Source organism: Mustela lutreola, chromosome 1 (genome assembly GCF_030435805.1).
Source record: "Mustela lutreola isolate mMusLut2 chromosome 1, mMusLut2.pri, whole genome shotgun sequence".
Classification (NCBI taxonomy): domain Eukaryota; kingdom Metazoa; phylum Chordata; class Mammalia; order Carnivora; family Mustelidae; genus Mustela; species Mustela lutreola.
The window spans coordinates 250,616,609-250,633,198 of NC_081290.1; the positions used below are offsets into that span (position 1 = coordinate 250,616,609).

The 16,590-nt window shown below is 39.6% G+C and overlaps 1 protein-coding gene across 2 annotated transcripts in view; it reads left to right on the top strand.

Annotated features, from left to right (window-relative positions):
* The window catches only part of NELL1 (neural EGFL like 1), an 847,777-nt gene that overhangs the window by 808,067 nt on the left and 23,120 nt on the right, over nucleotides 1-16,590 (top strand). For both annotated transcript variants that reach the window (XM_059138327.1, XM_059138338.1), the window contains one exon: nucleotides 13,399-13,592. In XM_059138327.1, the coding sequence (XP_058994310.1) occupies nucleotides 13,399-13,592 (194 nt within the window). The remainder of the gene's footprint in view (nucleotides 1-13,398; nucleotides 13,593-16,590) is intronic.

Consider the following 16,590-nt stretch of genomic DNA (forward strand, 5'->3'; position numbering starts at 1 on the left):
CCTTAAGCTGATGGTCCCAGTCTTTATACTTTGGATAAACATATTTCTCTTTGGAATGGATATTTTTGTCTCCTTTTCATATTGCTTGCCTAACCTCTAGCTTTTTTAGTACTAATGTGGAAGATTGCTCTGCTTTGCAGTGTTGTAAATAAAGGCTTGGTAATGTGATGTCTCAGGCCACAGCAACTCAAAAGCTGTACTTTGATGCTGGGTGCTTACTTAGACTCTGGGGTTGTAAAGAGGAATGATGCAGGGTTCCAGAGGCCCTGGAGGACAATTTTGCATTGCATGCGTATGCGCAGTGGGAGTTCTGTGAAGGAAATGAGCGGGGAGGGGAGCTCTGAGGGATGGCCTGGACGGGGAGGGTGGATCCGAGCCTGGGTTGGTACAGGAGGAGTAGTGGTTGGGAAAAAGGCTAATATGTTTCTCTAAAAAGTGATTTGCAGTGCAGTTATGGTTACCTTTAAGTCCTCCCTGTCATTGCGAACTTGGCCTTTTTTGGAAAGATTAAGTTAACAATAGAGGCACTTTGATATCTTCCCGTACAGCATCTTGAGGCTGGTAACATGTAAAATCTTCTTTATGAAGTTTGAAATGATTTGGTTTGTTGTTGTCACTTCCTTCCTAAACAACTGACAGTTCCAACTGTGTGACAACAAAATGAGTGTGGTATTCCTAAAAAAGAGTTTTCTAACATTACTGTCTGGGAACTCAATTCCAGGTAGCTTAAGGCAGTAGTTCTAGAAGTACGATCAGCCAGCATCAGCGTCACCTGGGATATTGCTGGAAATGAAAACAGTCTACCCCACCCCAGACCTACCAGGTCAGCAAGTCTGGAGATTGGGCTGGTAGTTTGTTTTTTAACGAGCCCTATTTAGGTGATTCTGATGCCCACTCACGTTTGAGAATCACACTGCCCTTGGAGGTTTGGTTGAAAGCCTTCAGAGGGCTGCATGAATGCCCCGAAACTGAGGCAGGTTTGTGTATATGTGTGTTCCACACATCTTTTGGAGGAAGTGGAACCACAGTTTTCACTGGGGTCTCCGATCTGATACCAGCAATGTAAACAACACCACTGAAATACCAGGATCCAGCCATGGTGTCACCAGTCACCACTCTGATTTAACTTCTGGAAGTTTTTTACCTGAGGATCCACAATTTGATCTCAGGAGGTGTTCGTCTGCCTTTCTGTTTCTGGAGCACCTTTGGTGTTGAATTGCATGTAGGGGCCAGCTTCCTACATCCTGAAGCTCAGTGGAAGCAATTGTTTTATGACAGAAACTTCTGGCTTGAATGTCTTAGAGCCAAAGATCATGTCAATGCTGCAACTCAGAGATCGGCATCTACAACCTCTTTGAAATAAATATTGAATTGTTTGTTTTAGTCTGCGGTTACTCATGCTGCTGTGAAATATTTACCTCTGGGTTTATGAGCAGGGAATTTTAAATGGTTGTACTCAAACCAAACAAAGCACTGCCAACAACAAAAAAATCACCTTTCACTCATTCCATGAGCATTTGTTAAGAAGTCTGGTCTGTGCTAAGTCAGTGTGCTAAGTCTTAGACACACAAGGAGGAATATCCTTTGGAGTCTGGAATGGGGGAGGAGTGGGGAATGGGGAAGGATGGGGGATAGGCTTTGGGAGAGGTTGAACTGTGATTAGATATAAAAGTAAATAAAAAAATCAGACTTTAAGGAAAAAATTGCTCACTCTTTCTTGGGTCAGGGCATGTGGAGATGGCAATGTACGTAAAGAGTCTTTCACAGAAAATACGATTTTTTTCATTGCGTCTATGGGATAAGAAGGAATTTGTTTCTGGGAAAAATAGATATTAAGTAAGTATTCCAGGCAGGAATGGCGGGCAGAGTCATGAAAGAGATCTAACTGTGTCCAAGGAATGGTGGAATTTCCAGGATGGAAAAAGTACTTGCCATCCCATGAGAGTGTTGTAGGTGGGGAGCAATAAAAAAGGAGCCTTACAAATAAAGGTGGAAACCAGATTATAAACTGTCTTGTGTTCTAAGCTAAGGAGATAAAAGTCATGAATCTTACTTCATAATATCAGTGTCTTGATGTTGTTAAAATATTTATTTATCTGTATGAATTGCCATATAAATATATTATTTAGCTCTAAATATAGTATTATTTCTCACACACTTTTAAACCCTCTATCATATACATGTTGTTGTGATTTCCACACCTGTGCTGTTTTGCTTCTCCTAGTCCTTTCCCTTACATTGTCTCTTCTGAGAAAAGTGAGGCCATCAGAATTAGCTGGCAATTGATCATAACCCTTATCCTACAGCTACTAGGTGCTAACATCTTGTTCTGTAGTTCTCACAACAAACCTTCCAACTGGGTGTGTTTCCCCATTTTATAGAAGGAGAAAATGAAGAACAGAGAGGTCTATTCTCTGCCACATGGTGAGTAACAATTTCTCAACTGAGCAGTTGTGAAAGGACTTACTAAAGCAGTTAGTTTGGGGGCACATATATGTAAAATACAGACTTAATTGCACAAAAGTTTAATTTTGTGCAAATTCCTACATATATTACTTTGTAGCAACTCCAACTGCATCATTTTCCTGCTAAAATATCACTGAGATGACAGAGTAGTATGATCAGATTGTTCCTCTGACTTTTCTTTGAAGAGATGTAGACAGAGAAGACAGTAAGATGCTTTGATAATGGTCCAAGCAGTAGAAATGGAGAGGTGTATTACTGGGTAGATGGTTAGCCAGCCCTTGTTGGAGTTAGGCCCTTCTGCAGAGACTAGGACACAGGAGCCATATATACAGGTGCTGGCTGTTTTTTGGCAGCCTTGAGCTTTCCTAAGCAGGAACATAATTAAGGGGGGGTTGATCCAATAAGGATATGCTCTTGCATATAGAGCCTGTGCTAGTGTTTGTTCAAAGGTTTTACTGTGGTGAGGTGAGGTAAGGTTCACAAAATCAATTGTGCTGATTTTGTGAGGGTTTGCAGTGTTTATCAGCCAAGACTGAGGCATCATCAAGAGGAGGATTCAGAGGAGCCTGAATGAAGTTTGCTCAAAGAGAGAATCTTTGCGAGTGGCCTCCTTTGCTTTTCCTTGGAAACCAACTTAGTTTTGGTCTTTATGGTTTTGCCTCCCCTCCCTAGGAGGAAAAACACAGAAAGGAAAAAATATCAAAATAAACAGAACTTGTCTCCTAAAAGTCTAGAGCAGAGTGGGCTAAAGTCTCTTATTCCTTGCTTCATTTTCCCTTGACTCAACAAATGCCTTCTAGACCTTTCCAGAGGATATCCCTTCAAAATAGAAGATACCCCCAAATCTATTTTTACTCAGTTCAGTTGGCTAGAAGAAGAAATATAAAGAGAGGAAGTAGATCCAAGAGAAGAAATTGTCCAAGAAAAGACACCATGAAATGATGTTAAGATTTTTTTTATAGCTTGTTAGTTCTCTCAGTAGGTGTTGCCCTTCTTGGCACAGTTGTCCAAATTGTTATCCTTCATCAATATCTTAACTCTCCTTCTATTGAGAAAGAGATTTGGGAAGAGCTTTGACAAATTCCTAGAAGTTAGGGACCAAAATAAACAGGGGTTGAAGGAGAGAATAAATGATAGGCATGGGGGCACCTGGGTGGCTCAGTGGGCTAAGCCTCTGCCTTCGGCCCGGGTCATGGTTCCAGGGTCCTGGGATCGAGCCCCATATTGGGCTCTTTCCTTGGCAGGGAGCCTGCTTCTCCCTCTCTCTCTGCCTACTTGTGATCTCTCTGTCTCTCTCTGTCAAATAAACAAATAAAATCTTAAAAAAAAAATAATAGGCATGGATGGTCTCTGAATTCTTAGGGGCTATGTTTGGACCATCTTGCTGTTTGGATTGCGACCTGGTTTTAGAATTGTACCACTGACCATAATTTTTTGACCTTTATTTCTATGTAAATTGTAGGATGTTTCCAGTAGTAAATGAAGTTACTCTGAAACCTCTCTGTGAAGAAATTATTTCCATCTGACAACTTGTTTGAAAGAATGATTTATCAAAATAGAGAGTTAGTTTCGGTTTTCACCCCACCTGGATTCCCCATGTGTATTTGTCACCAAGGACTTCATTTTCCAAGTCTTCAATGCGGATAGAAAAATCATGTTTATCTCTTCATTACTTTCTCTCTTTGGCACCTGCTTATAAACACTCATTAAGAGACATAAAAGATGTTGTAATAAATATTGACAGTCCAGGAAAAACTGTTTAGTTCTAAAAAATCTCTTTGTCATCCTGAAGCTGGGTTCTTCCATTCTCCTCTATCCTGTTTTCCATCTATTACCACACATAGTCTAACACTGGAATTACAAACAGTCCTAGGAAGGTAAAAAGTAATTATGCTGAGTGACATAAGTCAAGCTGAGAAAGTCAGTTATCATATGGTTTCTCTTACTTGCAGAACATAAGGAATAACATGGAGGACATTAGGAGAAGGAAGGAAAAAGCGAAGGGGGGGAAATCGGATGGGGAGACAAACCACAAGAGACTGTGGACTCTGAGAAACAAACTGAGGGTTTTCAAGGGGATGGGGGTGGGGGGATGGGTGAGCCTGGTGGTGGGTATTAAGGAGGGCAGGTCTTGCATGGAGCACTGGGTGTTATACATGAACAATGAATCTTGGAACACTACATCAAAAACTAATGATGCACTGTATGGTGACTAACATAACACAATAAAAAAAAAAAGATACAAAGTTAAATTTAAAAAAATAAAAGTAATTATACCAGTTGGAAATAGACAATATCTTAGAAAATATACAATTCCTATACTGTAACAAAGAGAAAAATGGAGATCCCCAAAGGACAAGCATTCTTTTTTAAATCCCAGCTCAACCAGATTCCAATTTAACACATGTGCATGCAATTCATACTGTGACCAGGGCAAGTCCAGGTGAAAGACACTATAAAGGTGCTGTGGGACACACAAAGATAAGTAAAACCAGACTATTCATTCTGAATGGATAAGGACATTAGAAAAGTATGTTCATAGCTCTGCATATGATGTCATATAATGCAGATACAAAATTCAAGTGCAAGAGGGAAATTCTTTCCAGTTGAGGGTGAAACTTCATTATATAATAAAATGAATATAATAACAGAACCTGTATGGCTCAGTGTTAGGCATTTAACAGCTTATAAAAACATAACTGCTCCACTCAGGGATGCAGACGCAGCTCTACCATAACCCACCCTCTCACCTATGAGCAGATATATAAGAACATAAATCTAGGGTTGTTGGCATCAATACTGTAGCTTCTCTGCAATAAAATTCTCTTTGGATAGCAAGTATTTCAATATTTATAGATTTTTTATTTTCTCCACTGGTCAGAATTATATTGATTTTAAACAGACTTAATCACTAGTTAAAGAAGCATGCGTTATTCATGGCAGAAAGTAAACCACCTTGGTTGATTTAGAAAGCTATTCTGCTTTTATTCTACTCCTCTTTTCTTATTTAGAAGGAATTGTTTTCTCCATCTGCAGTAGAACACCTTTATTTGTACAGCCTATAAAGGTGATCTGTGACCAGGGCAAGTCCACAGAGTGTCAAGAAACTATATTCTTTTAATATTAGTCACTTAATATTAACACCAGATTTACTGAGTAGGACTCAGAGAGAGCTTAGAGTGTTAGCACTTCTGAGTTTGGCTGGCCAATGTACTGGTCAAATCCGTGAGAATCTATGAAAATTTAGAATTCAAGTGGAAATCCTCAGTAAACAGATGAAGGTGTCAGCTTAGAAAGAGCTCAGGACTGGCGGAGTGGATTTGAGTATATCCCAAAAAGATGGGACAAGGGAATTCATGAGATGAGATGGAGACTATGAGAGGAAAAAAAATATAGAAACAGTATGATCAAGAACAACTATAATAGCTAATCATTTTTGAGAATTTACTACCTGATAAGCATTGTAGTACATGCTTACGGAAATTACCAGGTTATCTCAGGAGTTACTATTTATCCACATTTTTGAAATGTAGGATGTTAAGTAAATTTACCAGAGTCGTAAAAACAATGGGTTTTGGGATGGGACTGGTGTGCTGGTGACTTATTTGTCTTCATTTGCCTAGAAGTTTCCTAGTTGTAGCGCTGAAGGTCAACTATCTCAGGGACTCCCTCAGTCCTAGGCAAACTGGGACAACTGGTCCCATTAACTGGTACCCAGAGCTGCTGGATTCCAAAGGTTAGGCTTTAGTTGGGATGTTATTCCTCTTGCACTGAGGAGAAAGAGAGCCAATGATCAGCAATGGGATTTTGGGAAATGTTAATGACTTAAAAATTGGAGAAGTCTACAAGGTCTTTACTTGTAGGACCATGTCTGTATTCTTTGCCTATTTTATCCCCAGTCCCTATCACTATGTCTAGGACAGCAGAGATGCTCATAAATACATTTGTAATTAGTAAATTGATGATTGACGCTTAATGATTGGATGAACGAAGAGGTAAGAGGATGAATAGGGCAGTATCATATCCCACAAGGATCAAGAAGAGAACTCTTAGACTGAAATGACAAATATTGTAACAAATGCTATTATTGATTAAAGGATGGTGGTTTTGTGAACTACTGGTCATGAGAAACTTTAGGATTTAGACTTTGAAGAGAGGGTCGCTTGGAAGCTTACAAACTTTGGGAGAGGATGAAGATACATCAGCGGGGGTGCCTGCTAGTGGTAGATACTGGGAAGCAAGAACTGGCTCTAGGGACTAGATCAGGAAAAGGTGAGCCCAAACAAGCTCCTTTGTTTTTCTCTTTCCTTGGCTTAGAGAGGCTGCTCAGTTCAAGGAAAAGGGCAAGACTTGTTGGAGACTAACAAAATTACACCCTGAGCAATAAGAGAAACACCATAGGAAATGGTTTCTTCCCGACTCAAGGAGGGGTGGAGGCTGCAACAAAGAGGAGTTGACCAGGAAGAACATTAGAACTTCCTAAGAGATACATAATGGCATCTCAGATAGACCCAACTACGGCTCACTTCTCTTTTAGTCTCTTCCTTTTTGGTTGGAACACTTCATGTTTCATTAAACTGAGATGAATTTAAGTCCCTTATTATGCTGATGGATCTCTTCTGATGGGTCCTGTGTGTGTCGACCCCATCTTTAACAGTCTGTGTTTTAAAGGAACATGGTACCCAAGTACAGTATGACTAGCACACGAGAGAACATGGCTATCACCTCTCTTGTTCCGGACCTGAAACTTTCTGAGAAGGTTATAATTTCATTAGCCGTGTGTTTTGCAAGCCACTTCACACCTCAGATTTATCTTCTTGTTTCTTTTCACTTATTTTGCTGATGTGCAGCATGTGTATTTTTCCCTGTGACTTTCTCTCTGCCACTGTAGAAGAAGCGGTATTGCTTTAGCTATGGCAGAGGCATCTGCACCCTATCTTGTCTATCATTAATAAACCCTCAAGCTCTGTTCTCATTTCCAAGCTACTAATGTCTGGTAATGATTTCCAAGTCAGAACACACACACAGCTGGATATTAAAACCCCAGGTTAAATTTTGTTTTCTGACACATCACCTGTTTTGAGTTTGGAAGTAAGACTAGATGTGTTATGAAATTTATCCAAGAAGGTGGAATATGGGGTAATGAAAAAATTCACTCCTTTGACCTAACTGCTGCCAAAGCCTTGACAAAAATGTTTCCCTTAATCTCTGAAATCAACCTTCAGAACTTTCGGCTCCTGAGGCAGGTACCATTACTGTTGTTATGCTATTAAAATGTCTGCAGAGCCGTTTTTCTCGAAAGGTAGGAAAATTGTTTGGGGCTAGGTTGGGATTGGTTTGATTGCTGCTGATATAAACATTTCTGAATTGTGTTTTCTTACATGCCCAAATAACCCAAGAACCTCAAATTAAAGAACAAAACAGATTGACTAGGCAAAGCAGACTTTTTTTAAAGCAAAATTGAGTACAATAATAACAGCTTTCAGAAATTTTGAAAATGTCAGTGCAAGAAAATTAGTTCTAATGTCAGCCTAGTCATAGAATTTTATTGAGGAAATTCTCATCTGAGCATGGAGAATTTAAATAATGAATTTACAAGGAGAAACACAAAGAAATCACAGAAAGCCATTACTTACAATAAGAAAAAACAAGTACACTTTAATGATTATAGATTTGAGTGTGGAATATTTTGCCTGATTTTTGTTTCATTGCCTCTTTGTCATTGGAGGCCTGTCAGATGATTTGGGTAAGTATCATGGGTGAATGTCTTTGTGTTTGCTCAGCAGAGAACAACAGTTGCAATATGTAAATAGGGTGCCTCTTCCCTTTGGATGCCTTGGGATATGTATAATAGATTAAGTTGGCTTTGTGCAGAGCAAACAGGTCTGTATTACCAAGAATATGAATGATGTCGGTTTCCATAATTGCTAACATCTGGCTTTCCATAAATCTGTTAAATTGCATGGAAGCAGAATTAGATTTCTGTGTCATAAGTAAAGCAATTACATGGAACTCTGTAGGCAATATGGTCCTATATTCCAACTGTGAAATCCTTTCATTTTGGAGCAGCAAAAGGAAATCCAGGTTTAGTCCCTTGCTTTGATGGCACATACTAGGTGTGTTCGTCTTTATGCTCAGGTTTCTTGATTTATGAGAGGAAAGCACTGCCAATATGCTTGCAACTTTATAATGCAAAAATAACCAAATGTTTTTAAAAAATCAGATTATAGTTGGCCATTAATTGCCAGTTTAGAGATTATTTGAGAGAAGACCATAAGCTAAGGACCCTTTTGTAGCTACTGGTTGGAATCTTGAAATTACTCTTCCAAACAATTTCTGAAGTGCTTGGTTAATGGGTCTTCCTCTGTCCTTGTCCTCAAGCATGTGACAGGAAACAGAAGTGAGGACAGAAGAAGGAAGGTTGCCTTCCTATTTCAGTGTGGTTACTGTTTTGCTATATTTATTGTACTTTGAACCCAGACTAATGGGCTTTCCCAGATGAAAACTCAACAATAAAATGTGTTCCCTGAGGGGGGAGGTTGCAATTATGTCTTATGCTTACTGAACACCCATGAGACCAAAATTTTACAAAATGGGCTTTATGGTAGTAATGGTTCAAAAACTTTCTAGATTTAAGTAAGTTAAATAAAGACATTGTACAGCCGCAGTGCATTCTGGTGTGCTTTGCACAGAGAAGAGAAAAAGGAAAAGAGATTTCGTCCTTGCCCTCAATAAGCTCACTATCTATCTATGGAGATGGGTAGATTAAATGTGAATTCCTAAGAGATAAATGCAAGGATAGCATTGTGGATAAAGTAGAGTCAGTAGTGACTGATTTGCAGAATGAGAAATGCTGATGTTTGATCCTGATTTTGAAGACGGCATAGGAATGAAGATAGCATAGGAAGAGAAGTGCTTACCTCATCAACTAATTAATTTGTATGTCAACCCATTTCATACAGGCTAAGAAAAAGTGGAGTAGGGATGGGGAGAGCACTCCTGTAATAAGAAAAGACATAACCAAGGCACAGACAGAGAAAACAACACAGACTGTTTGTGGATCATCCATTGTAAGGGATGAGACAGAAGCTAACAATTGAAGTGTTAGGTCAAGGCTTATATGATATTCCAGGAGTTTAAATCTTCTATTATAGACATCAGTGATCCACTGAGAGATGGTAAGTAGAGGAGTGACGGGACAAGTTTGCTTTTTAGAATGCCACTCCCCTGTGAAAGGTGTTTAGAGTAGTGATTCTTATCTGGCTGAACAGAGCCCAGATGTCTGGATCCTACTTTACACCAATTAAATCAGTCTCTAGTGGTGGTGAGCCTGGGCACCAGTCTCCTCAAATGTTTCTGTCAAGCCCACCATCAAAAATCATGGGATTAGAGTGAGAAGTGATTGGAGTCAGGAAGACCAGATAGGAGGCTAATGCAGTAGTCAGGGACATGTGTGAAGAGCTGAGCTAAGACAGAATTCAGAGAAATCTGAATTCTGTTTTTTGTGATTACATGGGTGTTGAGCCATCAGTTTATCTATCAATTAACTCTATCTGTATCTTCTGAACATCCGAACTGGATTGTAAATGTGATGAGATAAGTGTAAGACTGAATATTTTAGTTACCACTTTCAGCAAAAACTGAGGAGTGAGAAAAATGCAAAATCACTTTAGTATTGTTCCAAGACAGGATATATCACCAACATTCTCACTGTGATGGGAGTTCAAGGAGGTGAAAGATTACTATGAGTTAGTACAATATTAAGAGATGCTTAATTGAGGAGACAGGGCTTGAATTTTGTCTTAAATATCTTATTTGATTTTGAAAAGACCATAAATTGGAGTGCCTGCATGGCTCAGGCGGTTAAGCCAATGACTCTTGATTTGGGCTCAGGCCATGATCTCAGGATTGGGATACTGAGTGGGGTTCTGGGCTCTAGGCTGTGTGCATGGAGCCTGCTTAAGACTCCCCCTGTCCCTCTCCTTCTGTCCCTAATCCCCTCCCTGCTCACATGTGCTCTTTCCCTCCCTCTCCCTCTCTAAATAAATAAATAAATAAGTGATCAGAAATGAGTTGGGTATGGTTTTAAAGATTTTTTTTATTATTTATTTGACAGAGAGAGAGAGAGAGAGAGACAAAGAGGGAACACAAGCAGGGAGAGTGGGAGAGGGAGAAGCAGGCTTCCCGCAGAGAAGGGAGCCTGATGTGGGGCTCCATCCCAGGACTCTGGGATCGTGACCTGAGCCGAAGGCAGACACTTAATGACTGAGCCAGGTGCCCCAGGTATGGTGTTAAATAGGTGATAAATAAGCATCAGAGAGGCTAAATAATGTGACCAAAGACATATAGTCATGTATAAAATGCCTTGTATGTAGTAATCACTCAATTAAATAGAAGAGTATGGTTTCAAACAGGGGTCACTTGATTCCCACATCCAATGCTACTTTTAATTGGGAAGAGTTAGAGGAATAAAACTGGCGAGATGAGAAAGGTTTCTAGGTAGGAGCACATAATGGTCAAATGGGTTGGGGACAGCATGGACTCTATGAGGAAGAGTGAAGATGTAACTGAGGTCAGATTATAGTTGACTTGTGGTCTAGGTATTGTAAGTTGGGTTCATTTTCACAGTTTTCAAGGGAGAAAACATTTTTCATTAATTAAATGTCTTTACTGAGGCCATGTCAGATGGGACACAGACAAAAAAAAAAAAAAAAGTCTTGAAATAAGCTTCTAAAAATATTGTATGAACTCCATCACACTTTCTGCTTTGTACCTCTGCTGTGAAGCCAAGTTTTATACCAGTAATGCTACATGCAGACAGCAAGGAAAAATAGGTCATTTCTTTCTCGTTATGTTTAAGTCACAGTAGTTTCAAATTTCTAGGAAATTTGAGTCATTATGTTTTCAGAATTTTGACTAAAAAGAACCCATGTAAGATCTTATCCTTGAAAATGAGTTTCAGTATCCAGGTGGTAAATAGTTGAAGGTAGATAAAAGCACACAACATTCTAGTATGCTGAAGGATGACTTGAGACCTTGAGTTGGCACAGAAAAGAACTCTCCTGCATGTATTAGAAGGCCCAGGATACATCCCTTGCTCTAACATGGTACTAGATGTGTGACCACCCACTCATCTCTGTGCCTTAGTTTCCTCTTTTGTAAATGAGACTGTTTCTATCTTGCAATTGTATGGCATAACTCACAGAAAATCTTTGAAAAACTTTGAAACAATATCTAAGTACAGCACACTACCAGTAAAATTGATATTATGCCTTTTTAAATGCTTTATTGCTCTGAGTACTTTAAGAAAAAATGCTACTTTTTATTATTTTTTTCTTTAATTTAGCCATAACCCTTAACTAAATGCCTATAAACTTATACATATTTAACTCGAAATTTAGTGTGTAGAACAAGTTAATTTATACTGATCTTAATCTAACTTACTATATTGGGTATAAATAGGTTAAACCTCCCAGTGAGGGTGCCCGGGTGGTGCAGTTGATTGAGCCACGGACTCTTGGCTTCAACTGGGGTCATGACCTTGGGGTCGTGGGATCGAGCCCTATGTCAGGCTCCACGCTCCATGTGGAGCTTAGAACTCTTCCCTCCTCTCTCTCTGCCCCTCCCTGCCCCCTCAAATAAATAAATAAATCTTTAAAAAAAAAAAAAAAAGTCTCCCAACCAGAAGCCTACCAAAAGTTACTTCTGTGTACTTCCATGTTGCCTTGTTATCACCATTGCAACATCAGCATTTTACACATCATCACCAACTTTTATAATATCCAGTGTGCATAAAGACATTGTGTGTAGAAGACTTGCTAAAAATATACTAGAATCAGTGGTATCAGCATCTGAAGGATACTTGAAGGACATAGAAGTAGATTAATCAATGGAGCAGAAGATTCTGACAGACAAATGACCAGTATCTTTAAATAGTGTAAAGACTGTCATAAATAAAGAAAAATCAAGTAGACTTTCCTTGAGTGGTCTCAGAGCTAAAACCAGTAAGTAGAAGTAAATGGAAAATATAGTTCATTTCAATTTAAGGAAGACATTTCTAAAAGAGTTATTCAGTGATGGAATTGGCTGTCTTTTGAGGTAATAGATGGCCCACTGGAGAAAGGCTCAATCCAGGACTGGACAGCTCTGTGTTTGGGATGTTGTTAAGGTCACTCAAGCTTTGAATGTCAGAGAAGGCTGACTGGATTTATGCTTTCCTTCCATATTTAGCTGTCATTCAAAAACAGCAAAATATATGTGTGTCTTCCATCAGCATCCATGCCATGCCTACAATAGCTCTTAGATGGGTTTTTTTGTGGGAACAGAAATGTTTTTAGCCCTTAGGATGGAAAGGATTCGATTAGGCAAGGCACTTACCAGGAATTATTCCCTCTTCTTTCACCCTTGGCCCGAGGATCTGGGGGCAGTCTAATTGGTTCAGGGTTGTCCTAATTGCCCACTTGTTCCTAATAAGTGGCTAATCTATTCACATCTTTACTAAAAGACCCAGATCTCCATAGGGTGTATCCACACTGTTAATGAATTAGCACTATTTATGGCCTCTGGACGGTATACTTCTTGGGAATATCTTAAAACTAATTTAGAGCTGCTACTGGATAATTTAGTAATTGGAGTCCCACAGCTGCAGGTTCGAGTATCAGACCTGCCACCCATTAGCTATATGACAGTTATTTCATGTTATTTCACTTCTTTGAGCCTCAACCTTATTATTTGCAAAATAGAGATAAGAAAAGATGCTCCCACGCAGAGCTGCTTTGCAAAGTAAATGAGATAATGCATATGAACAACTTAACACAGTACCTGGCACAAGATAAATGCTCAGCAATGTTAATCAATGCTATCATAAAGGGTTACTATTTTCTAATAACAATCTTGGCTAGATTCTGAAGCTCTGTGCCTTCTTTATTGCAGACATTGATGAATGTGCCTTAAGAACTCACACCTGTTGGAATGATTCTGCATGTGTCAACCTGGAAGGGGGCTTCGACTGCCTCTGTCCCTCTGGGCCCTCCTGCTCTGGTGACTGCCCCCATGAAGGAGGACTGAAGCGCAATGGGCAAGTGTGGACCTTGAAAGAAGACAGGTGTTCTGTCTGTTCCTGCAAGGTAAGGCTCATTGAGGGCAGCGGGAACTGGAACTGTTCTTTTCTTTCCTTCACTCTCTCCTCTTACACCCCAGTGCTTTCCCCCAGGTGTTGACTTGTGGGTCTACTCTAGTTTCTGAAAAAGCTTCTCCTGTTCTAACCCTTGCTACAGCTAATGATGCTGCTGAGTGGCAGCAACCCTGTTTTGAGCTGATTACGCTGTTCGTGAGAAGTAAGGTGTGTAGTTGAGAAGAAACAGCAGAGCACAGAGGGACTGGGCCAGAGAAGCCAATGTTAGTCCTTCCACTAAATGGTTGCAGTGCCTTTCGGGCTGTCTGGGTGAGAGCTTTCATGAGCCCTCATCCCACACTTACACAAACTTGCTGATTAAAATGACCCTTTGCCTGAAATGATTACCTGCGTGAACTCTCTCATTTTTGGGGGTGATGCCGTCCAGAAAAGCAAGGCTCACAGGCATGCTTCCAGAGGTCAGAGACAGGTGGACCTCTGTTCTGAACAAATGGTAATGATTGTATGAGACCATTTGGTAAATGATGTCTTCTTGTTTGTGTTGCTGGGCTGACTATTCTTTACATTACGTTCTTTGGAAAAGTAAGCTTAATGCTTATGAAAATAAAATTCTGTCATCACGTTTTTGCTTTATGCTTTGCAAAATGGGCCTATTAAAATGATTTCCTTGTGCTTTATTTCTTCTTTTGTTGATCTTACCTATTTCTTTTCCTTTGATATTACTTTACTGTAGCTCTTGCATTGTATTTTTTATGTCTATTGGGATGGTACTTTTTTTTTTTTTTTTTTTTTTTTTTTTTTTTTTTATAATTTTTTATTTTTTATAAACATATATTTTTTATATACATATATTTTTATCCCCAGGTCTGTGAATCACCAGGTTTACACACTTCACAGCACTCACCAAATCACATACCCTCCCCAATGTCCATAATCCCACCCCCTTCTCCCCAACCCCCTCCCCCCGGCAACCCTCAGTTTGTTTTGTGAGATTAAGAGTCACTTATGGTTTGTCTCCCTCCCAATCCCATCTTGTTTCATTTATTCTTCTACCCACTTAAGCCTCCATGTTGCATCACCACTTCCTCATATCAGGGAGATCATATGATAGTTGTCTTTCTCTGCTTGACTTATTTCGCTAAGCATGATACGCTCTAGTTCCATCCATGTTGTTGCAAATGGCAAGATTTCATTTCTTTTGATGGCTGCATAGTATTCCATTGTGTATATATACCACATCTTCTTGATCCATTCATCTGTTGATGGACATCTAGGTTCTTTCCATAGTTTGGCTATTGTGGACATTGCTGCTATAAACATTCGGGTGCATGTGTCCCTTTGGATCACTACATTTGTATCTTTAGGGTAAATACCCAATAGTGCAATTGCTGGGTCATAGGGCAGTTCTATTTTCAACATTTTGAGGAACCTCCATGCTGTTTTCCAGAGTGGCTGCACCAGCTTGCATTCCCACCAACAGTGTAGGAGGGTTCCCCTTTCTCCGCATCCTCGCCAGCATCTGTCATTTCCTGACTTGTTGATTTTAGCCATTCTGACTGGTGTGAGGTGATATCTCATTGTGGTTTTGATTTGTATTTCCCTGATGCCGAGTGATATGGAGCACTTTTTCATGTGTCTGTTCGCCATCTGGATGTCTTCTTTGCAGAAATGTCTGTTCATGTCTTCTGCCCATTTCTTGATTGGATTATTTGTTCTTTGGGTGTTGAGTTTGCTAAGTTCTTTATAGATTCTGGACACTAGTCCTTTATCTGATATGTCGTTTGCAAATATCTTCTCCCATTCTGTCAGTTGTCTTTTGATTTTGTTAACTGTTTCCTTTGCTGTGCAAAAGCTTTTGATCTTGATGAAATCCCAGTAGTTCATTTTTTCCCTTGCTTCCCTTGCCTTTTGCGTTGTTCCTAGGAAGATGTTGCTGCGGCAGAGGTCGAAGAGGTTGCTGCCCGTGTTCTCCTCAAGGATTTTGATGGATTCCTTTCGTACATTGAGGTCCTTCATCCATTTTGAGTCTATTTTTGTGTGTGGTGTAAGGAAATGGTCCAATTTCATTTTTCTGCATGTGGCTGTCCAATTTTCCCAGCACCATTTATTGAAAAGGCTGTCTTTTTTCCAATGGACATTCTTTCCTGCTTTGTCGAAGATTAGTTGACCATAGAGTTGAGGGTCTATTTCTGGGCTCTCTATTCTGTTCCATTGATCTATGTGTCTGTTTTTGTGCCAGTACCATGCTGTCTTGATGATGACAGCTTTGTAATAGAGCTTGAAGTCCGGAATTGTGATGCCACCAACGTTGGCTTTCTTTTTCAATATCCCTTTGGCTATTCGAGGTCTTTTCTGGTTCCATATAAATTTTAGAATTATTTGTTCCATTTCTTTGAAAAAGATGGATGGTACTTTGATAGGAATTGCATTAAATGTGTAGATTGCTTTAGGTAGCATAGACATTTTCACAATATTTATTCTTCCAATCCAGGAGCATGGAACATTTTTCCATTTCTTTGTGTCTTCCTCAATTTCTTTCATGAGTACTTTATAGTTTTCTGAGTATAGATTCTGTGTCTCTTTGGTTAGGTTTATTCCTAGGTATCTTATGGTTTTGGATGCAATTGTAAATGGGATTGACTCCTTAATATCTCTTTCTTCTGTCTTGCTGTTGGTGTAGAGAAATGCAACTGATTTCTGTGCATTGATTTTATATCCTGACACTTTACTGAATTCCTGTATAAGTTCTAGCAGTTTTGGAGTGGAGTCTTTTGGGTTTTCCACATATAGTATCATATCATCTGCGAAGAGTGATAATTTGACTTCTTCTTTGCCGATTTGGATGCCTTTAATTTCCTTTTGTTGTCTGATTGCTGAGGCTAGGACCTCTAGTACGATGTTGAATAGCAGTGGTGATAATGGACATCCCTGCCGTGTTCCTGACCTTAGCGGAAAAGCTTTCAGTTTTTCTCCATTGAGAATGATATTTG